The sequence below is a fragment of the Squalius cephalus genome (genome assembly GCF_949319135.1).
Source record: "Squalius cephalus genome assembly, chromosome: 5".
NCBI classification, from domain to species: domain Eukaryota; kingdom Metazoa; phylum Chordata; class Actinopteri; order Cypriniformes; family Leuciscidae; genus Squalius; species Squalius cephalus.
This window is the reverse complement of record NC_137126.1, coordinates 5,626,766-5,642,526: the sequence shown is the minus strand read 5'-3', so window position 1 is coordinate 5,642,526 and position 15,761 is coordinate 5,626,766. Positions and strand designations below refer to the sequence as shown.

Below are 15,761 nucleotides of genomic sequence, written 5' to 3'. Positions count from 1 at the left end.
CTAGCTCCAATGAGTGCTCTGGGAAAAAAGGAAAAGAGAAAAAAAATCACAGTAATAGGAATGGTACCATCTGTCCCTTCTTACTTTGCTAATCAAACCCAGGGGAGTGGAAAACTATTGGATCAATACAGAAAGACAATTATCTGTTCCTGAAGGGAATATGTTCTGCAACGGCACCAACAAAGAGTGCGCACTATAAGACAAGTGAAGGGATGGCGGAACAAACAAACAAAAAAGTATTTCTTTGAGCATAATACAAGTTTCATCATGAGTTATACTACTATTTGGAATCTGAGTGGTGAGATCAAATTAACAATCAAACGAGAATATTGCAAAATACTTTTTATATAATTTTAATAATTATAATTGTTTCTGCTTTGAAACATATACAGTGCCTTGCAAAAGTATTCAAGCCCCTTCATTTTTTCATATTTTGTTATGTTAAAATGCTCTCAATTATTTATTTTTGTGACTCTTTTTTATCATATTTTAAAATTATAACTATATACAAAGGCCAAGATCTGCCCAGGATCATTACTATCAACAAAACAAGCAACAGACAAAAAAATACCCATAATAATTTATATACCCATAATAATAATAATACCCATAATAATAATTTTATACCCATAATAATAACCAAAAATAAAATACAGAAGTACAACTTAAAATCTCAATGGATCGGATAGAGTGTCAGTGAGGTCTAACCGAAACACTTTAAATAATATTTAATGGTTTTCAAAAGCCCTGGTTTCATCCCTGAATCATCTTTGAAATTTGAGGTTTCTAAGTCCATCTGCTTTCAATTCAATTGATCAGGCATGATTTGGAAAGGTGATTCCTGTCACCGCTGTGAGGAACAGTGCTAAAATATAATGTCCATAACTAATCCATAGCAAATGTGTACACATGCAGACAGGAGTGAGAGCAGGGAGGAACTGTGGTGGAGGAGGAGAGACTGACAGGGCTCACAGCAGGCCTGCTGGGAAGCTGTCAGTGGCCCTATCAACCCTGACCCGAGTCCTGACAGATTCATCACACACTACACGTTGTCTGATCTCCCACAAATGCACGGCTATGAGATCAGTGCTGTAAACTAATTCGGGGTATCTGTCCTGATGAATTTATCCTTAATCCTGCAGTATATACAAAAAAAGCAGGAATGCACTACTGTGGAGAAAGTGGGATTGTGTTGAGGCATATGGAATTTACCATGGAGGATGAGATCTTCTGGATCTCCTCCAGATTACCCCCCCACACACACACACACACACACACACACACGCACCACAAACACAAACAAACAGAGGGGCCAGACTAGCACCAGGGGGCATCATTAACTCATTAGTGAAATTTAAGACAGTCAAGCACACACACACACACACACATCTCAATATGACTTGGTGGCAAGGCTGTTGATTAAGCATTATCTCTAATATCTCTGGGCCAAAAATGCAAAAGTATTATTTTTTCAAGCATTTATATTTCTGTCTGTTTTTGCGACATGCTTTTGCTTCCTGCTTTTCTCTGAAAACTCCCATCAAGCTGTTCTGTTTGAGACATTCGGTAAAGTGAGTGCTGGCATTCTCCATTCTACCCCCCTCCCAGACACACACACACACACACACTCCCAATTTGGAAACAGATGTTGTTTGTCAGATCCCATCATTACTGGCTAATTAAGCAGACATCTTTCCCTTCTCTTCTCCTATCTGCCACTCTTTTATTCATGCAGATTTTCCTGCCTTTGTTTCCCCACAAAGATGAAGGCTTGTGCAGAAATGTATTTTTTTGTTTCTGCATTGGTTAAATAAATGTGTGCTTACATAGACATACTCATGGAAGCACTGAGCATTATAACACACACACCCCCACACAATTCATTTCAAAAAATGATGTTTGCCTCATGGGGACCCAAAAATGTCCTCATAGACTTTCTCTGAGTATGTCTATGTAAGCGCAGACTTATTTATTTAACTAATGCAGAAACAAAAACATGCGAGTCAACTAATTAGGTGGTCAGTGAAAGAGTTACTAGAGCTTAGGACCATAATGACTAAAAAACAAACAGCTGTTATAATGTTATGTGAATACAAAATATTGTGCAGTTTATACTGTGCAGTTAAGTCACTTAACAACTAAGCAAATTTGTGACATGACTACATACTGTTGTATGAAAAGTCAAATTTCCTCACTGCAATTGAAGCACAAAACATGCTCTTTGGAACTTAAATTGTCATGCTTATAATATATTAAATATATGACTTTTTTGTACAAAAATACAAAATAGAAGCTTTATTTCGATTGTCCACTTTAGTCATTCTACTAACTATAAGTAACTGTCAACTAGCAGTCATTAGAGTATTAGTAGACTGTCCCTGTCTCTAAAGGGATAGTTCACCTAAAAATGAAAATTCTGGCTACCAACATTCTTTAAAACATCTTCTAAATGATTTTTGGGTGAAGTATCCCTTTAATATCTGCTAACTCTTTATTTTAACTCTACATTTTACTGACTATAAGCAGTGCTTAATTTGAGCCGGATCCTGTTCCGGAAAATGTCAGATTTTGGATTTTTGCGTTCAGCCATTTGTTTTTAAAGTGTATAACATGGTGACCGTGCATGCGTGTGAGAATGCAGGTTTATACAGATGTATTTTGGAGGTTATGTTTTGCTATTAGTCCTCAACATATTTTTGACCAATCAGCTTCAAAATCACTCTTATTGGTTGGTGTTTCTTACTGCTTATTGTTTTGCAGAAAGTGCATAGGCCCATACTTGATGAATTATTCCAATAAAAATCTGCAGTTAATATCACCAAAATGTCAATAAGACAGTCAAGCATATTTTCATTTTTTATATCCGTGAGTAAAGCTGAGGGTGTTTCTCATCACAAGTGATCTCGAGAAGATGAAACTAGTCTGCACCCCAGGACAATTCTGCTGATAGTCATCAGGATAGTGAAAGAAACTTGTGAATTATACTTTATAGTTATACTTTTACGTCATTGAATTTCTCGGGAAAACTGAAGTTGTATGATCAGTGTCGGTCACAACGCAATTATTAATTTCCAAATTAAGCACTGACTATTTGTTACTTTACAAGTACATGTCAACTAACCCTAACCTAGTCTACTAATAATCGAATGAAAGTTAGTTGTTGACATGTAGTTGCAGAGTTACTCAGGTAACACTTTATTTTACAGTGTCCTTGTTACATATGTTACATGTACTTACCATAGTAATAACAGTAAATTGCATAATTACATGCAACTAACCCTCAACCAAATCCTAACCCTATAGTAAGTACATGTAGTTAATTAATATTACTCAGTACTTAAATATATAATTACACTGTAACAATGACACCTTAAAATAAAGTGTAACCCTCTATTTTAAGGTGACGTTGTTACATTGTACTTACTCAAATAAGTTCTGAGTAATACTAATTAACTACATTTACTTACTATAGAGTTACTGTTAGGGTTTGGTTTAGGGTTACTTACTTGTAATTATGCATAATTTACTGTTTAGTAAGTACATGTACACGTCACCATCAAAAATAAAGTGTTATTGAAGCTCTCACAAGCGTTCTCCAGAATCTGATGACTGAATGTTTCGTGAAGTTGGTAACTGGCTGAAAGAAAAAATCTTTGTAAAGGCAAGAGTCCTGAAACAAGATGTTGGCTGGTTGCTTTTATTTTCCTTAGTTGTGGGAGCAAGTGTGAAAGGTCCCGGTGTGGTATGTGGTGATGGAGGTATTGATTTTTAGAGCCTCTATGTGTGCCCTGTTAGTGGGGTCAGAGGTCGGGAACGTGCCCTGTTAACCCCACGACCAGTCTGGCCCCAAAGTCTGCCAAGGGATTCTGGGAGCCCAGAGTATTTATGACCAGCCCAAGCTAACCTCTGCTACCCAAAACCCCTCAGAGGCTTCCCCCACAACCCTCACCTATCCAACACTACACTTTACGGGGATTTGTGTTGTTGTTTTGTTTGCTGATGATGAATATAATGCGTACAACATCAGTACGTCAATGTCTGATACTTCACTGGTTCAAATCTTCATGGTTGCATTTTAAATAATTTGGGTTTGATATAATGTTGTTGTGATATAAAACTCTGCGTCGACTCGACACACACATGTGGCATACAGTCGTTGATGAATTGATGCCGAAACTTTTCAGCATGTCAGTGTTTCGATGCAGCACATCTGGTTTCCTAATTTTCCTTCCCCCACTCCCTGGATGTCATGACACTGTTTTGTTTTTCTAAGACGGAACAGGAGGGAGGAGAGATGGACAAGAGGAAAGACTGATGAGTGATGGTTCTGCATCTAACATATCAACTGTCTCTTTCTCATCCTTTGTTTTTTGTCTGTGGTAATGGGCATTAGTGCTATTCAAATGATAAATATATAACTTATATTCAGTTCATTCTGAAGTGTAATAACACTAACTTACAACCATCAAGAAAACATGTTATTGTTTGAGTTAATACACATCTTATAAAGAAATTGCAGGTTTAGTTTCAAAACTGGAAATTTAACATTTGGAAATACCTACTTATCTTTAATATTACTTTTTTCTACATTTTAGGATTATAGTGATAGTAAAATAATAATAACTTACACCAATTAAGTGTGAAATTACTGAACGCACAGGTGACCAAAATGTTAAATAAATCAAAACTATCCAATATTTTAGCTTCTTCTGGACATTAATTCAACTCACCTCATGAGACGCATTATGGGATGCTTTTTAAACCGTATTATATGGGTTCCTATGCTGCTTTTCTTTACTCTCTGATCTTACATAATCCTTTAAAACCTTAAAAATCCTTCTGATTAATAATAAAAATTAGTAGGTTTGGTTTTGTAAAAAAAATCATACACACTATTCACACATTTGGAAGATTATTTAACGTTTTTGAAATAAGTCTCTTATGCTCACCAATGCTGCATTTATTTAATCCATTATAAACGGTAATATTGCAAAATATTATTAACATTTAAAATAATTGTTTTCTGTTTGAATATATAGTAAAGTGTAATTTATTCCTGTGATCAAAGCTGAATTTTCAGCATCATTACTCCAGTCTTCAGTGTCCTATGATCCTTCAGAAATCATTCTAATATTATGATTTGCTGCTCGAGAAACATTTCTGATTTTTATCATTGTTGAAAAATGTTTTTTTTTGCTGCTTAATATTTTTTTGCGGAAACTACTAAAAAGTTTGGGGTACGAAATTATTTTAATGTTCGCTGTGATCATACACAGACCTAGCCAAATTGCTTTAGGAATGAGATCGCGTGGATGCTTGAATCGAGACCGTGAACTCTATAGTGGCGTACGGATTTGTACGATTTGAATTGTACGAATTCATATGATTTAAAAAAAAAATAAAAAAAGTCCCCAGGAAGGACCACCCCTAAACTCATCACTGGGGTCTAAACAAATCTGACGAAAATATACAAGTGAGGTAGGCCTAGTACAAATTTTTCACTTCGTAAAATACTTTGGAATTGCTGTGAGATTGCGTTGGTGAAGAAGACCTTACTCCAGTGAATCTAAATATCACAGCTGTGCAAAACGTGATTATTAAACTTTTCCTTATGTCACAACAGAGATGGAGGGATGTTGTGCTGAAGTTGCAAGGTTTTCCAGGAGTCCTAATTAATTATGCAAGATGGGTCTAATTATGATGCAGTGAATGGATACATGGCAGAAGGTGCAAGGCAGCGAGGCTTAGAGATTTGCATGCTAAGTGGGTGGGGGAGTGACTAATGCATGTTAATGTGTGCCTGGCCGATGTGCTTTCATTTCCCTGCTTGCAGCTGTGCTCTATGATTTCATCAAGGACTAAAAAGTTTATCATAGTTAAAGTGAAAAGAATGGCAGCACGCAAGACCTCGACAAGTGTGTTGTATGATACTGTAAGAAAGAGGGAGAGGGTTGGAGGACAGTGGTTCAGTCATTTGTTTAAAGTCTAGATCAAATGGTAAAACTTCAGGCAACTATTGGTCAGTCTTAGTTCAACTGTATCCACATGTTTTTTGGGGTTCATGCAACAAAAAAGTTTTTGTTTTTTTTGTACACTGAAAAAAATTATTCGTTGAATTTAATACATTTTTTTTATGGTAAGTGGTTGCACACAATTGATTTTAGCTACATTTAAACAAATGCATTAAGTTGAACTAAAATTGATTAAGTTCAACTTAATGCATTTGTTTAAATGTAGCTAAAATCAATTGTGTGCAACCACTTACCATAAAAAAATGTATTAAATTCAACGAATAATATTTTTCAGTGTAGGTTGTTATTGCCTAGCCTTGCCAAATTGTTATGGAATGGAAATGGTACATACATACAGGGGCATAAAAGTACTTAAGGGAAATTATACTTAAGGGAAAAGATGGGATCTGTGTCAAAAGATAGAAGTGAGATCTGCTTCATGATGACCTGTGAAATATGTACTTTGTACTTTGTAGGTCTTGATAAGTTTAAATGTAGTAATGAAGTGCAATTAGTCATTTACACCTCTGGACACATGTTCATCATCTCACAAATAACAAATTTGATTCAAATTTAGGATTTTTTGTGGATTTAATCCTCATGTTCCGGTGATTTTTTTTACACAGAGAGAATTTCCTTTTTCCCGAAAATGCTAGTTAATGTTATCGCCTTGAACTAAAATGTACTGACTTTGCTCACACAGTGTATAACAACTTCCCAAAATATAATTTAATTTTTGTTTTAATCTTTTTTTTTTATATACTTCCAGGTCAAAAATGACCACCCTACAAAAATAATTGCTGATTCATGTTATTGCCAAATATTAGACTCAATCTTTTTATCAACTTGTTTTCTTTCAATGAGCACAGGTTTTGTATTTCTTTTGGGAACTGATTGATCGTTGGCATCGCTGATCTGAGCTTATACACCCCAGTTTTTGAATGAAAAAAATTCAACTCAAAAAGACTGAGATGCATCAATGAGGCCTACGATCAATCAATGTATTTCAAACCCTAAAATATGAACCCTAACCCTAACTATTCTTCTTCTGTCAATTCTACAAAATGGTCGAGTGAGAGACAGAGAATTACTTTTGCTTGTGGACTTTACGTTGACTTTGCATTGGAGTACAAAATATGCATCATAGATAAGTAAACAAAAAATGTCTTTAAAATAAAACACTGAAATGTTGCAATGTTGCCGTGAACTGCACAGGACCAACATAAAATACTCCCTTTTAAAAGTGGATATACTTATTTTTACTTATTAATTTATAAGAAAGCTACTAATAGAAGCAGGCCATACAAGTCTCTCCCTCTCCATCTACAGTAATCCTCTTCTTCTTGCTTGGTTTACTGGTTTACAGCTTGGTTTTTGTTTGTTTCCCACAGATTTTTCTTGAAGTTTTTCCTGAAGTGCAATCAAAATTGTCTGAAAACCGCAGGGAACCCCCGAGACATGAGGAGATTCCAGGTATGGATCATTTATATGTATTTGCAAAATGCTGCAATGTTCTGTTGTCTCTTAGGCAGAACCCAGTCACAGTGAATTTATTCCTTTATGCCGAGTTTATTCTTGTCTCTACACTACTAAAAATCATATTCTTAATGCACAAGTTAAAGTATAAAGATTTGACAGAGAATGTATGTTGAATGTAAGATTCTAAGACAAAAAAAAAAAGTCTGCAAATCGAAGAACGCATTATGTATGCCATATGTCTCTCAGGTACATTTATCTTGTTTTAAAGATATATATATATATATATATATATATATATATACTGGAAAATAAGACAAATTTACCGCTGTAAGAATAGGTTTTGTTTGCAGTCTAGTGGTGGACAAACTGAGATTGTGAGTTTAATATCTCATGAGAAAAATCCGGAAAGTAGTAGAAGCAGGGATCATCAGGAAGGTGCTTCAGGAAGTTGTCAGGATTTGAGTGATGGCCTCCAGATGGAGGAGGTCAGCTTATGTGACCCAGGAAGTGTTCACTGGGGACCTCCTGCTTTACTTCCTCACACTTGTCTTTCACTTCTGGAGCTGCTATCTGACATTTCATCCCTCACTCTTCATTTCCCTGCTGTCCTTCCTCATTAAATTTCTTTTTTTGTTGTTTTTTTGGAGTGAGAATTTCTTTGCAGCAGCATTTGCAGCATCCCTCTTATCTATTCCTCTTATGCGTTGTCACGTTGTTTTATCGTCTTCAGCTCTACAATCTTTTGTACATGTGTGAGCACTAGGCCTGCACGATATATTGAAATTAAATCAACATGGCTTAGTATGGCTTAGTGCAATTGTCAAGTTGTGCAGTGCTAATTCATTAAAAATATATAAGGGCTTCCGCTTATAAAGAGTGAAGCGATGCATTTACACACCTGATATCATGAGATGCACGCGTGGAAATGAACACAGTGCCGAGCTTCAATCTGAAACCAGCAGCACATGTTTTTATTTGCCAGCAACTCGTCTAAATAAAAGCACGATGGGTTACTGTTTGGAAATTAAGAAATTAAGATTAATTTTATATTAAAAATAAATTATAGTACAATAGTGTTATTACAACTTATTTTTTATTTTGTTTAATATTTTTTATTTTGAATAAAAATCACAATAAAATAAAATGATCATTTTATATTGAATTTGACAAAAACAGTGGGAATGCGTACATTTCACAAATAATTACAAAGGAATTGCGAGTAACACATTGAATTAAACATGAAATTTTGAAGTAGGAATACTGAAATAGTTTTTATTATTATTATTATTATTATTATTGTTTAGCTCTAAAAGGATTTTTACATTAAAAAGTCTTTAGAGTAAAAAAATCATTTTATTTTCTATACAAATGCAATTCACACTCACAGAACAATTCATTCTTTCCAAATATAGCTATTCAAGTCATCTGGTGAATATTTCTGTATCTTTTTGAAACCAAATTAGTTAGTATGTAGGTTTGAAACCTATTTAAAATTGGATTTTGGGATTTTTGGCTCAGTTTGAATGGTTGCGAGCACATAGGATTCACTCCATAGTTTAAAAGTAAGACTGAGATTTGAATATTGCTTTCTAGAGATAAAGAGAACAACAGAGAAGGGAAGAATCTGGAGGAAACATGGGGGGAAAAGAGTAAGAGAGTAGATTATAGGGAGAAGAATACAAAAGGAAGAGAAGGAAAAGAACAAATAATTTCAACAATAAAGAGATGGATGTGAGAGGACTGCAATATTCTAATTATCACAATTTGTTCTTACACTCTTTTGTAAGGCTGCTATTTGTGTAGGGCTCTTTATTGCAAACAATTCTAAAACTACAGATTTTAAATCAACAGTATTAGCCGTTTCTAAAGATAACATTGCGAGTATATCACTGATCGTATTTTGAGAGGAATCAAAAGAAATTGACTGGAAGGTACATACATCTCCTCCTTCAATCTGTTTTTGTTATCAATGTGTCTTTTTTTTTTTTTTTTTCATTCCAAACAGGTGGTTCTGTCCACGACGGTCAACGTGGATGGTCCTGTACTAGCCATATCTGATAATATGTTTGTGCACAACAACTCCAAACACGGACGTCGCGCTCGCAGAATGGATTCAAATGAGACGATGGAGACTAGCATGGAATACGGTGAGATTTAGAAGAAATGCCATTGAGAAAAAGCAAGGGGAGTCAGAAGGGGGGCTCTAAATTTGCTTATTCTGTTGCAAAACAGTGTCTATATCAGGGTTGACCAATCTCGGTCCTGGAGGGCCGCTGTCCTGCAGAGTTTAGCTCCAACACACTTTTGGAGCTAAACTCTGCAGGATAGCGGCCCTCCAGGACCGAGATTGGTGAACCCTGGTCTATATGGTCACTTAGGACTTACTGGGGGGCGTTCATCAGTCCTCGCATGGTCATTTCTTGCATTTTGAATCACCTTTTCATTCTCTCTCCACTTCAGCTACTCCCTGTATCAAAGCCATCAGTCCCAGTGAAGGTTGGACGACAGGCGGGGCTATGGTAATTGTGATTGGGGAAAACTTCTTTGACGGTCTGCAAGTGGTGTTCGGGAGCATGTTAGTGTGGAGCGAGGTATGTGTGTCCAAGCCAGCTTTGACTTCTAATGAGGGAAGCTTTTGTAATATTTGAATAATTGGCTCAATGATTGAGTACCAAGAATCTGTAACCAAACTTTTCTGTCATTATTCATGCAGCTAATCACTCCTCATGCAATCCGAGTTCAGACTCCTCCTCGACACATTCCAGGGGTTGTAGAAGTGACGCTGTCCTACAAATCCAAGCAGTTCTGTAAAGGAGCTCCAGGGCGCTTCATTTACACAGGTATATTGTATAATTTGTAAAATAGATACATTAAATATACTGGTTATAAAACATACACATAGACATCCACACTCATGCAGAATTGCATATTTAAAGACAAGTATATTATGTTAAACCAGTGGTTCCCAACCCTGTTCCTGGAGCCGCCACAACACTGCACTTTTTTAATGTTTCCACCCATTTCAGGTCTTGGAGTCTCTACTAATGAGCTGATGACCTCAATCAGAGGTGTTTGGTTAGGGAGACATACAAGTGCTGTGTCCCAATTCGCCTACTTATACAATGCCTAAATAAAGTATGTTTTTTGTGAAGAAAAAGTCCATAATTTTGAGTGTGTAGCAGAATAGTACGCAAGATTTTGGACAGATTGCGTCTTTAACGGGCGGCTCTGTCGCTTAGTTACGCGCATCTGTCACCGTTTAAACTGCCCTGTCAATCATCTTGTCACAGTTCAAATCTGCCCAAATTTGATTTAATTTAATTTCCTACCGAATCTGAGAGAAATGTAGAAGCAGGTTGATCTGCCAGTCGTGGGTCTTTTTTATGCGGAGACTCTCCTCATGTGTTTGCATAATGATGCATTTAAAAGTTAATGTATTATTATAAAAGTTAAAATATATAATGTGGATAACATTGAGAAAATATATTTTCATCATATTTTTCATACTGATAATTAATCACTCAAACTTTTATTTAAACCTCTCTACTTAACCGTCACTCTGGTACATCTGCCATGTTTGTAGTTTTTGAACACTTTTTATTTGTGTTTGTAGTTCTAATCGAATCCTTATCCAGCAAGCAAGGTGTTGTGGGCAATATTATCCGTTAGCGTGTGCACGGATCTGCACTTTGGATTCTAACCGGAAAAAGACCATCCGGGTATCTTTGGAATACTAATTTCAGCAGACTACTATTTGGGACGCACTAATTCTAATTTTGCATACTATTTAGGATGGCTAGCATGCGAATTGGGACGCAGCAGAAATGTGCAGTGTTGGGGGGTTACAGAAGAGGGTTACGAGCCACTGTGTTAAACTGCAGTTTGAAGTGCAGAAATAACTAGACGTCATTTGTAAGTTGACTTCCCCAAGCACTGTGGATCTTTGGCACTTTCTGAAAACCAATACGTTGCCAGGTTTATTTGAGTGACCCAACATGTCATCTTCTGGCTTATCCAATCAAAGTTTTGTGTGAAACTCCCTGTTTAGCTGGACAATGGAATATGGTATAATGGGAGTTGGAGTGTTTGGGAAACCTGTTTGGAAACAATCATGGTAATACTAATTCGAAAGTTCACTTTAGACATTCTACTAACTATAAGTAACTTTACAACTACATGTCAACTAACTCTCATTAGAGTATTAGTAGACTGGCTAATTTCTGCTAACACTTTATTTTGATGGTCCCCCAACAGACATTATACTGACTTTGCAAGTACATGTCAACTTATACTAACCTGAACCCTAACCTAAAAGTCTACTAATACTCTAATGAGAGCTAGCTGACATGTAGCTGCAAAGTTACATATAGTTAATTGAATGTCTAAAGTGAACTATCAAAATAAAGTGTAACCACGTTCATTTGCAACTCTGATTGGTGCCTCTTATGAGGAAGAAAACACATACTTCACCTTTAACAACTGATAAAAGACTGATAATATCAGTCAGGACGAGAGTGGCTATGGATTCATACATAAATCCCTTGCCTGATTCCTTTTCATTAACTACACACAATGGGATTTGTTCAGATATTTTAAAGTAAATAATGGATTCTCACTAAGTATTGTTATCTCTAGCACTGAATGAGCCAACTATTGACTACGGCTTCCAGAGACTTCAAAAGCTGATCCCTCGCCATCCTGGTGACCCCGACAGATTGGCAAAGGTTAGTACGTACTCTGACGTACATATATAACCGTTAACTCAAACACTGAAGTACACACCAACAGACCCACAGATATGTCATATTTATCTACTCTCTCTGGAACTGATTTTCTATATTTTAGGAAATGTTACTTAAAAGAGCAGCAGACGTTGTTGAGTCTCTCTATGGAAATTCCACCAGCAATCAGGTAACCACTGAATTGCAGTAAATATATGCAGTAGATATAAGAATACTGTCTGTGGCATGGAGTGTGTTGAACACATACATTGGGGTCCAAATGCCTGAGATCACTAGTGAACATGCTTCTATTTTGTTTCAAATGACTTTATCAGCATAACAATTTGGGTAAAAATCCATCAATATTATGTCAAGATCCATATTATCTAGCATGATTTGAAAATGTTCCATAGCACATGTGCACTTCAATGGAAGTTAGGAAATCTGGTTAATGTAACAAATCAGCTTATTTGATTTGCGAAGTTTTGAATCTAATGTGGTCTCAGGCTTTTAGAACATTCAAAATAATATACGCACATCTAAGAAATGCATGTTCATAGCAACAAATTCATGTTTTTACAAAATGCCTTCTCAATTTACTGACTCAACTCGTACCGGCAGGTCAAACAAACATAATTTTGTCCTCTTTTCTTCAGTATTACAAGTGGGTGAAGTTTACCATCACGGTATAAAATGCAAAGGAACATAAAAAAAATAAATGCTGCTTTCAATCCATATACTCCAACAACATTTCCACTCCATCTGTCTTTAGTGATCAACATAAAACCACAAAAATGGTTTTGTATCATAATCCAGGTTCGGGCCTAGTGGGGTCAGTGTTTGCAAAATAAAAATATAACACAAATATAGTAAGTCTCCCTCATGTCAAATCAAGTGCTTTATACAACAGAAATTGTATAAAGTTGTATATAGTAACAGAATTAATGATGCAAACTTCATCAAATGTGATGTAGCAAGCTGTAGCAAAATCATAGTGTCATTATTCAACTCAATTCAGTAACTGTGTAAAGTTCATTCATTATGAAACACGTTCAATTCAGCTTTATATACAGCTCTACTGAAGACAAGTAAGAGATGTTTCTGTTCCCTCCTCTAACTTGATCTATTACGATATACCTTAGTGAAGACACAGAATCATTTACTTCCTTAAAGGGATAGTTCAGGATTTTAGACATGAATCTCTATAGCTTCCCCATAAGCAGTGTGGTGCATTGACCATGGCTTACCCCCGACAGCGTCCTGTGAGCCGAGCTCCGGTCCAGTTTTGGTCAAGATGAAATTAGTCCGGCAAGTTTGCTGGGGTCACGGCAATAAAGCTTTTTTCTTCTCAAATCAATATGTGTTCAAAAGAGTGATATATTTGCGTCACTAAAACGTTGTCTATGGAGAGGTCAGACCTCGTAATGGCTTGGCACTATTTTCTCCCCTGTCATATCACTGCGCGCTGCCGCTACCTACAGCCAGCTGCGAGCTGCGCAGGCGCACACCACTTTTTCAGTTGTTCGGCAGTGTTTACACCAGTGTTTACGTGCTCAGAACAGCTACACGAACGAGCTAACATAGCTACTCACCAAGAGCGATCAGTTTGTACAAGCTCCAGCTTCAACTTGTTCAACTTCTCTGTCCATCCTCTCTCTTTCTGTCCTTTCTAACTCCATCTGGCGTAACTCGTCATCTGTGTATTCAGGTTCGTAAAGATATCCTTTTGGCTGTGTGTCGAAGTCAATGTTGTCATCGTCGCTGCTGTAGTCAGACATGTTATCCTTCTCTTTACGAGCTGTAAACAAAGTGACACGTGCGCGGCTCCCAGCTGGCTGTAGGTAGCGGCAGCGCGCAGTGATATGACGGGGAAGAAAATAGTGCCAAGCCATTACGAGGTCTGACCTCTCCATAGACAGCGGTTTTGTGCTGCAAATATATCACTCTTTTGAACACATATTGATTTGAGAAGAAAAAAGCTTTATTGCCGTGACCCCAGCAAACTTGCCGGACTAATTTCATCTTGACCAAAACTGGACCGGAGCTCGGCTCACAGGACGCTGTCGGGGGTAAGTCATGGTCAATGCACCACACTGCTTATGGGGAAGCTATAGAGATTCATGTCTAAAATCCTGAACTATCCCTTTAAAATCTGCTTTAACAAGGCTGTGTTGGTCCTAATGCAGCTTCTGTGCTGAGCAAGCTTTGTTTTAAAGATCTTTGGGCCAGGTTTTTATCAAATAAATCACATTTTTTGTGTTTGTTTGACCTGATGAAGACCCTTTTCAGGTCGGTAAACTGGAGCTGTTGGCAGTCTTAGACCTTATTCTCCTGTTCATATCGAGAGAAATGAAGTGATGTCACCCAATAGGTTTCCCTGTCGTGTAAAACTTGTCTTTGATGTTGTGCCGTTGCAGGACATGTTGCTGAAGCGGGCTGCAGATATAGCCGAGGCTCTTTACAGCGTGCCGCGACCTCACAGTCAGCTGCAGGCCATGCCGAGTTCCCCTGTCCATGGCAGTGTCATGGGGCTCAACTCCTATCCCACACAGCTGGGTGTAAGCATTGGGGAACACGGGCAAACCAGTAGCCAAGGTGAGGATCTGAAGACATTTACCCTAAGATTCAGTCTTACTCAGTGTTATAGATGACCTAGATGTCAATAACACTCATTTATAGAGCGCTGACATATTTTTGTAGGCCAACCCAGAAGTTAGGATCACTCTGGTTGCCTCAACAAAAACCCAATAGGATTTTTCTTTTTAATTATCGCAAAAAAATAAGCTCTGTGATCAACAACAGTTTATGATACTTACACATTTTGTCCATTAAGATAATGAACAAATGAACACAACTTTTATAAATCACTTTCAGTCTTTATTTAACCTTCTAGTGCTGCTCGTGTGGCTGTCATAAATGCCTTTTTTTTAAATGAAATGAATGTACTATATTTCAGTTAGATAAAGTTTTTTATCGAATGTTTTGTATTTTAGGGGATTTTATGGTACTAAATTATATTTATGAAGTAGTTACAGTATATAATCTATTTCACTTTATGAGCATAGACCTGCAAATGTAAATAACGTAAATAAATCTTGAATGCTTTGGAGCACAGAATAGTTGGTCTCTTTTTAAAGAAGACATAAGTTTTAATGAATTTAAAAAAAGTTATCAAAGTTAAAGCTTATTGTTATGAAAAATGCACCATTTTTAAAAATTTTTTTACATGAAGTATATATTTTCCAAATCATGTTTTACTTTTAAACACACCGAAAAAATGAAAGCCATAAATCTGAACAAGTTGTGTTCCAAATCTGAGTTGATATCTCAAAAAATGAACTTTCAGTAAGAATTTGTGCGCAGTACCAAACGTTTCCACTAGATGAAATTAGTTTCCCATTCATTCATGACCACAAACAATACTAGTGACTTTTTTTTTTTCAGGACCATTTAAAAATTTCGAGCCATGTCTGTTTTTTGTGTGTGTGTTCACATAGATTCTTTACCAAGTTTCGTACCATTCCGATGAAGTAAAATATATATAAAAAAA

The 15,761-nt window shown here is 36.6% G+C and overlaps 2 protein-coding genes across 3 annotated transcripts in view; both read left to right on the top strand.

Moving 5' to 3' along the window:
- The window catches only part of LOC307159391 (uncharacterized protein), a 216,538-nt gene that overhangs the window by 133,994 nt on the left and 66,783 nt on the right, over positions 1-15,761 (top strand). The gene's annotated exons all lie outside the window — the stretch shown is intronic.
- ebf2 (EBF transcription factor 2) overlaps positions 1-15,761 on the top strand; it is a 29,579-nt gene that overhangs the window by 9,626 nt on the left and 4,192 nt on the right. For both annotated transcript variants that reach the window (XM_079873009.1, XM_079873008.1), the window contains exons 7-13: positions 7,403-7,484; positions 9,496-9,637; positions 9,951-10,081; positions 10,204-10,330; positions 12,126-12,214; positions 12,336-12,401; positions 14,629-14,806. In XM_079873009.1, coding sequence (XP_079729135.1) covers positions 7,403-7,484; positions 9,496-9,637; positions 9,951-10,081; positions 10,204-10,330; positions 12,126-12,214; positions 12,336-12,401; positions 14,629-14,806 — 815 coding nt within the window. The remainder of the gene's footprint in view (positions 1-7,402; positions 7,485-9,495; positions 9,638-9,950; positions 10,082-10,203; positions 10,331-12,125; positions 12,215-12,335; positions 12,402-14,628; positions 14,807-15,761) is intronic.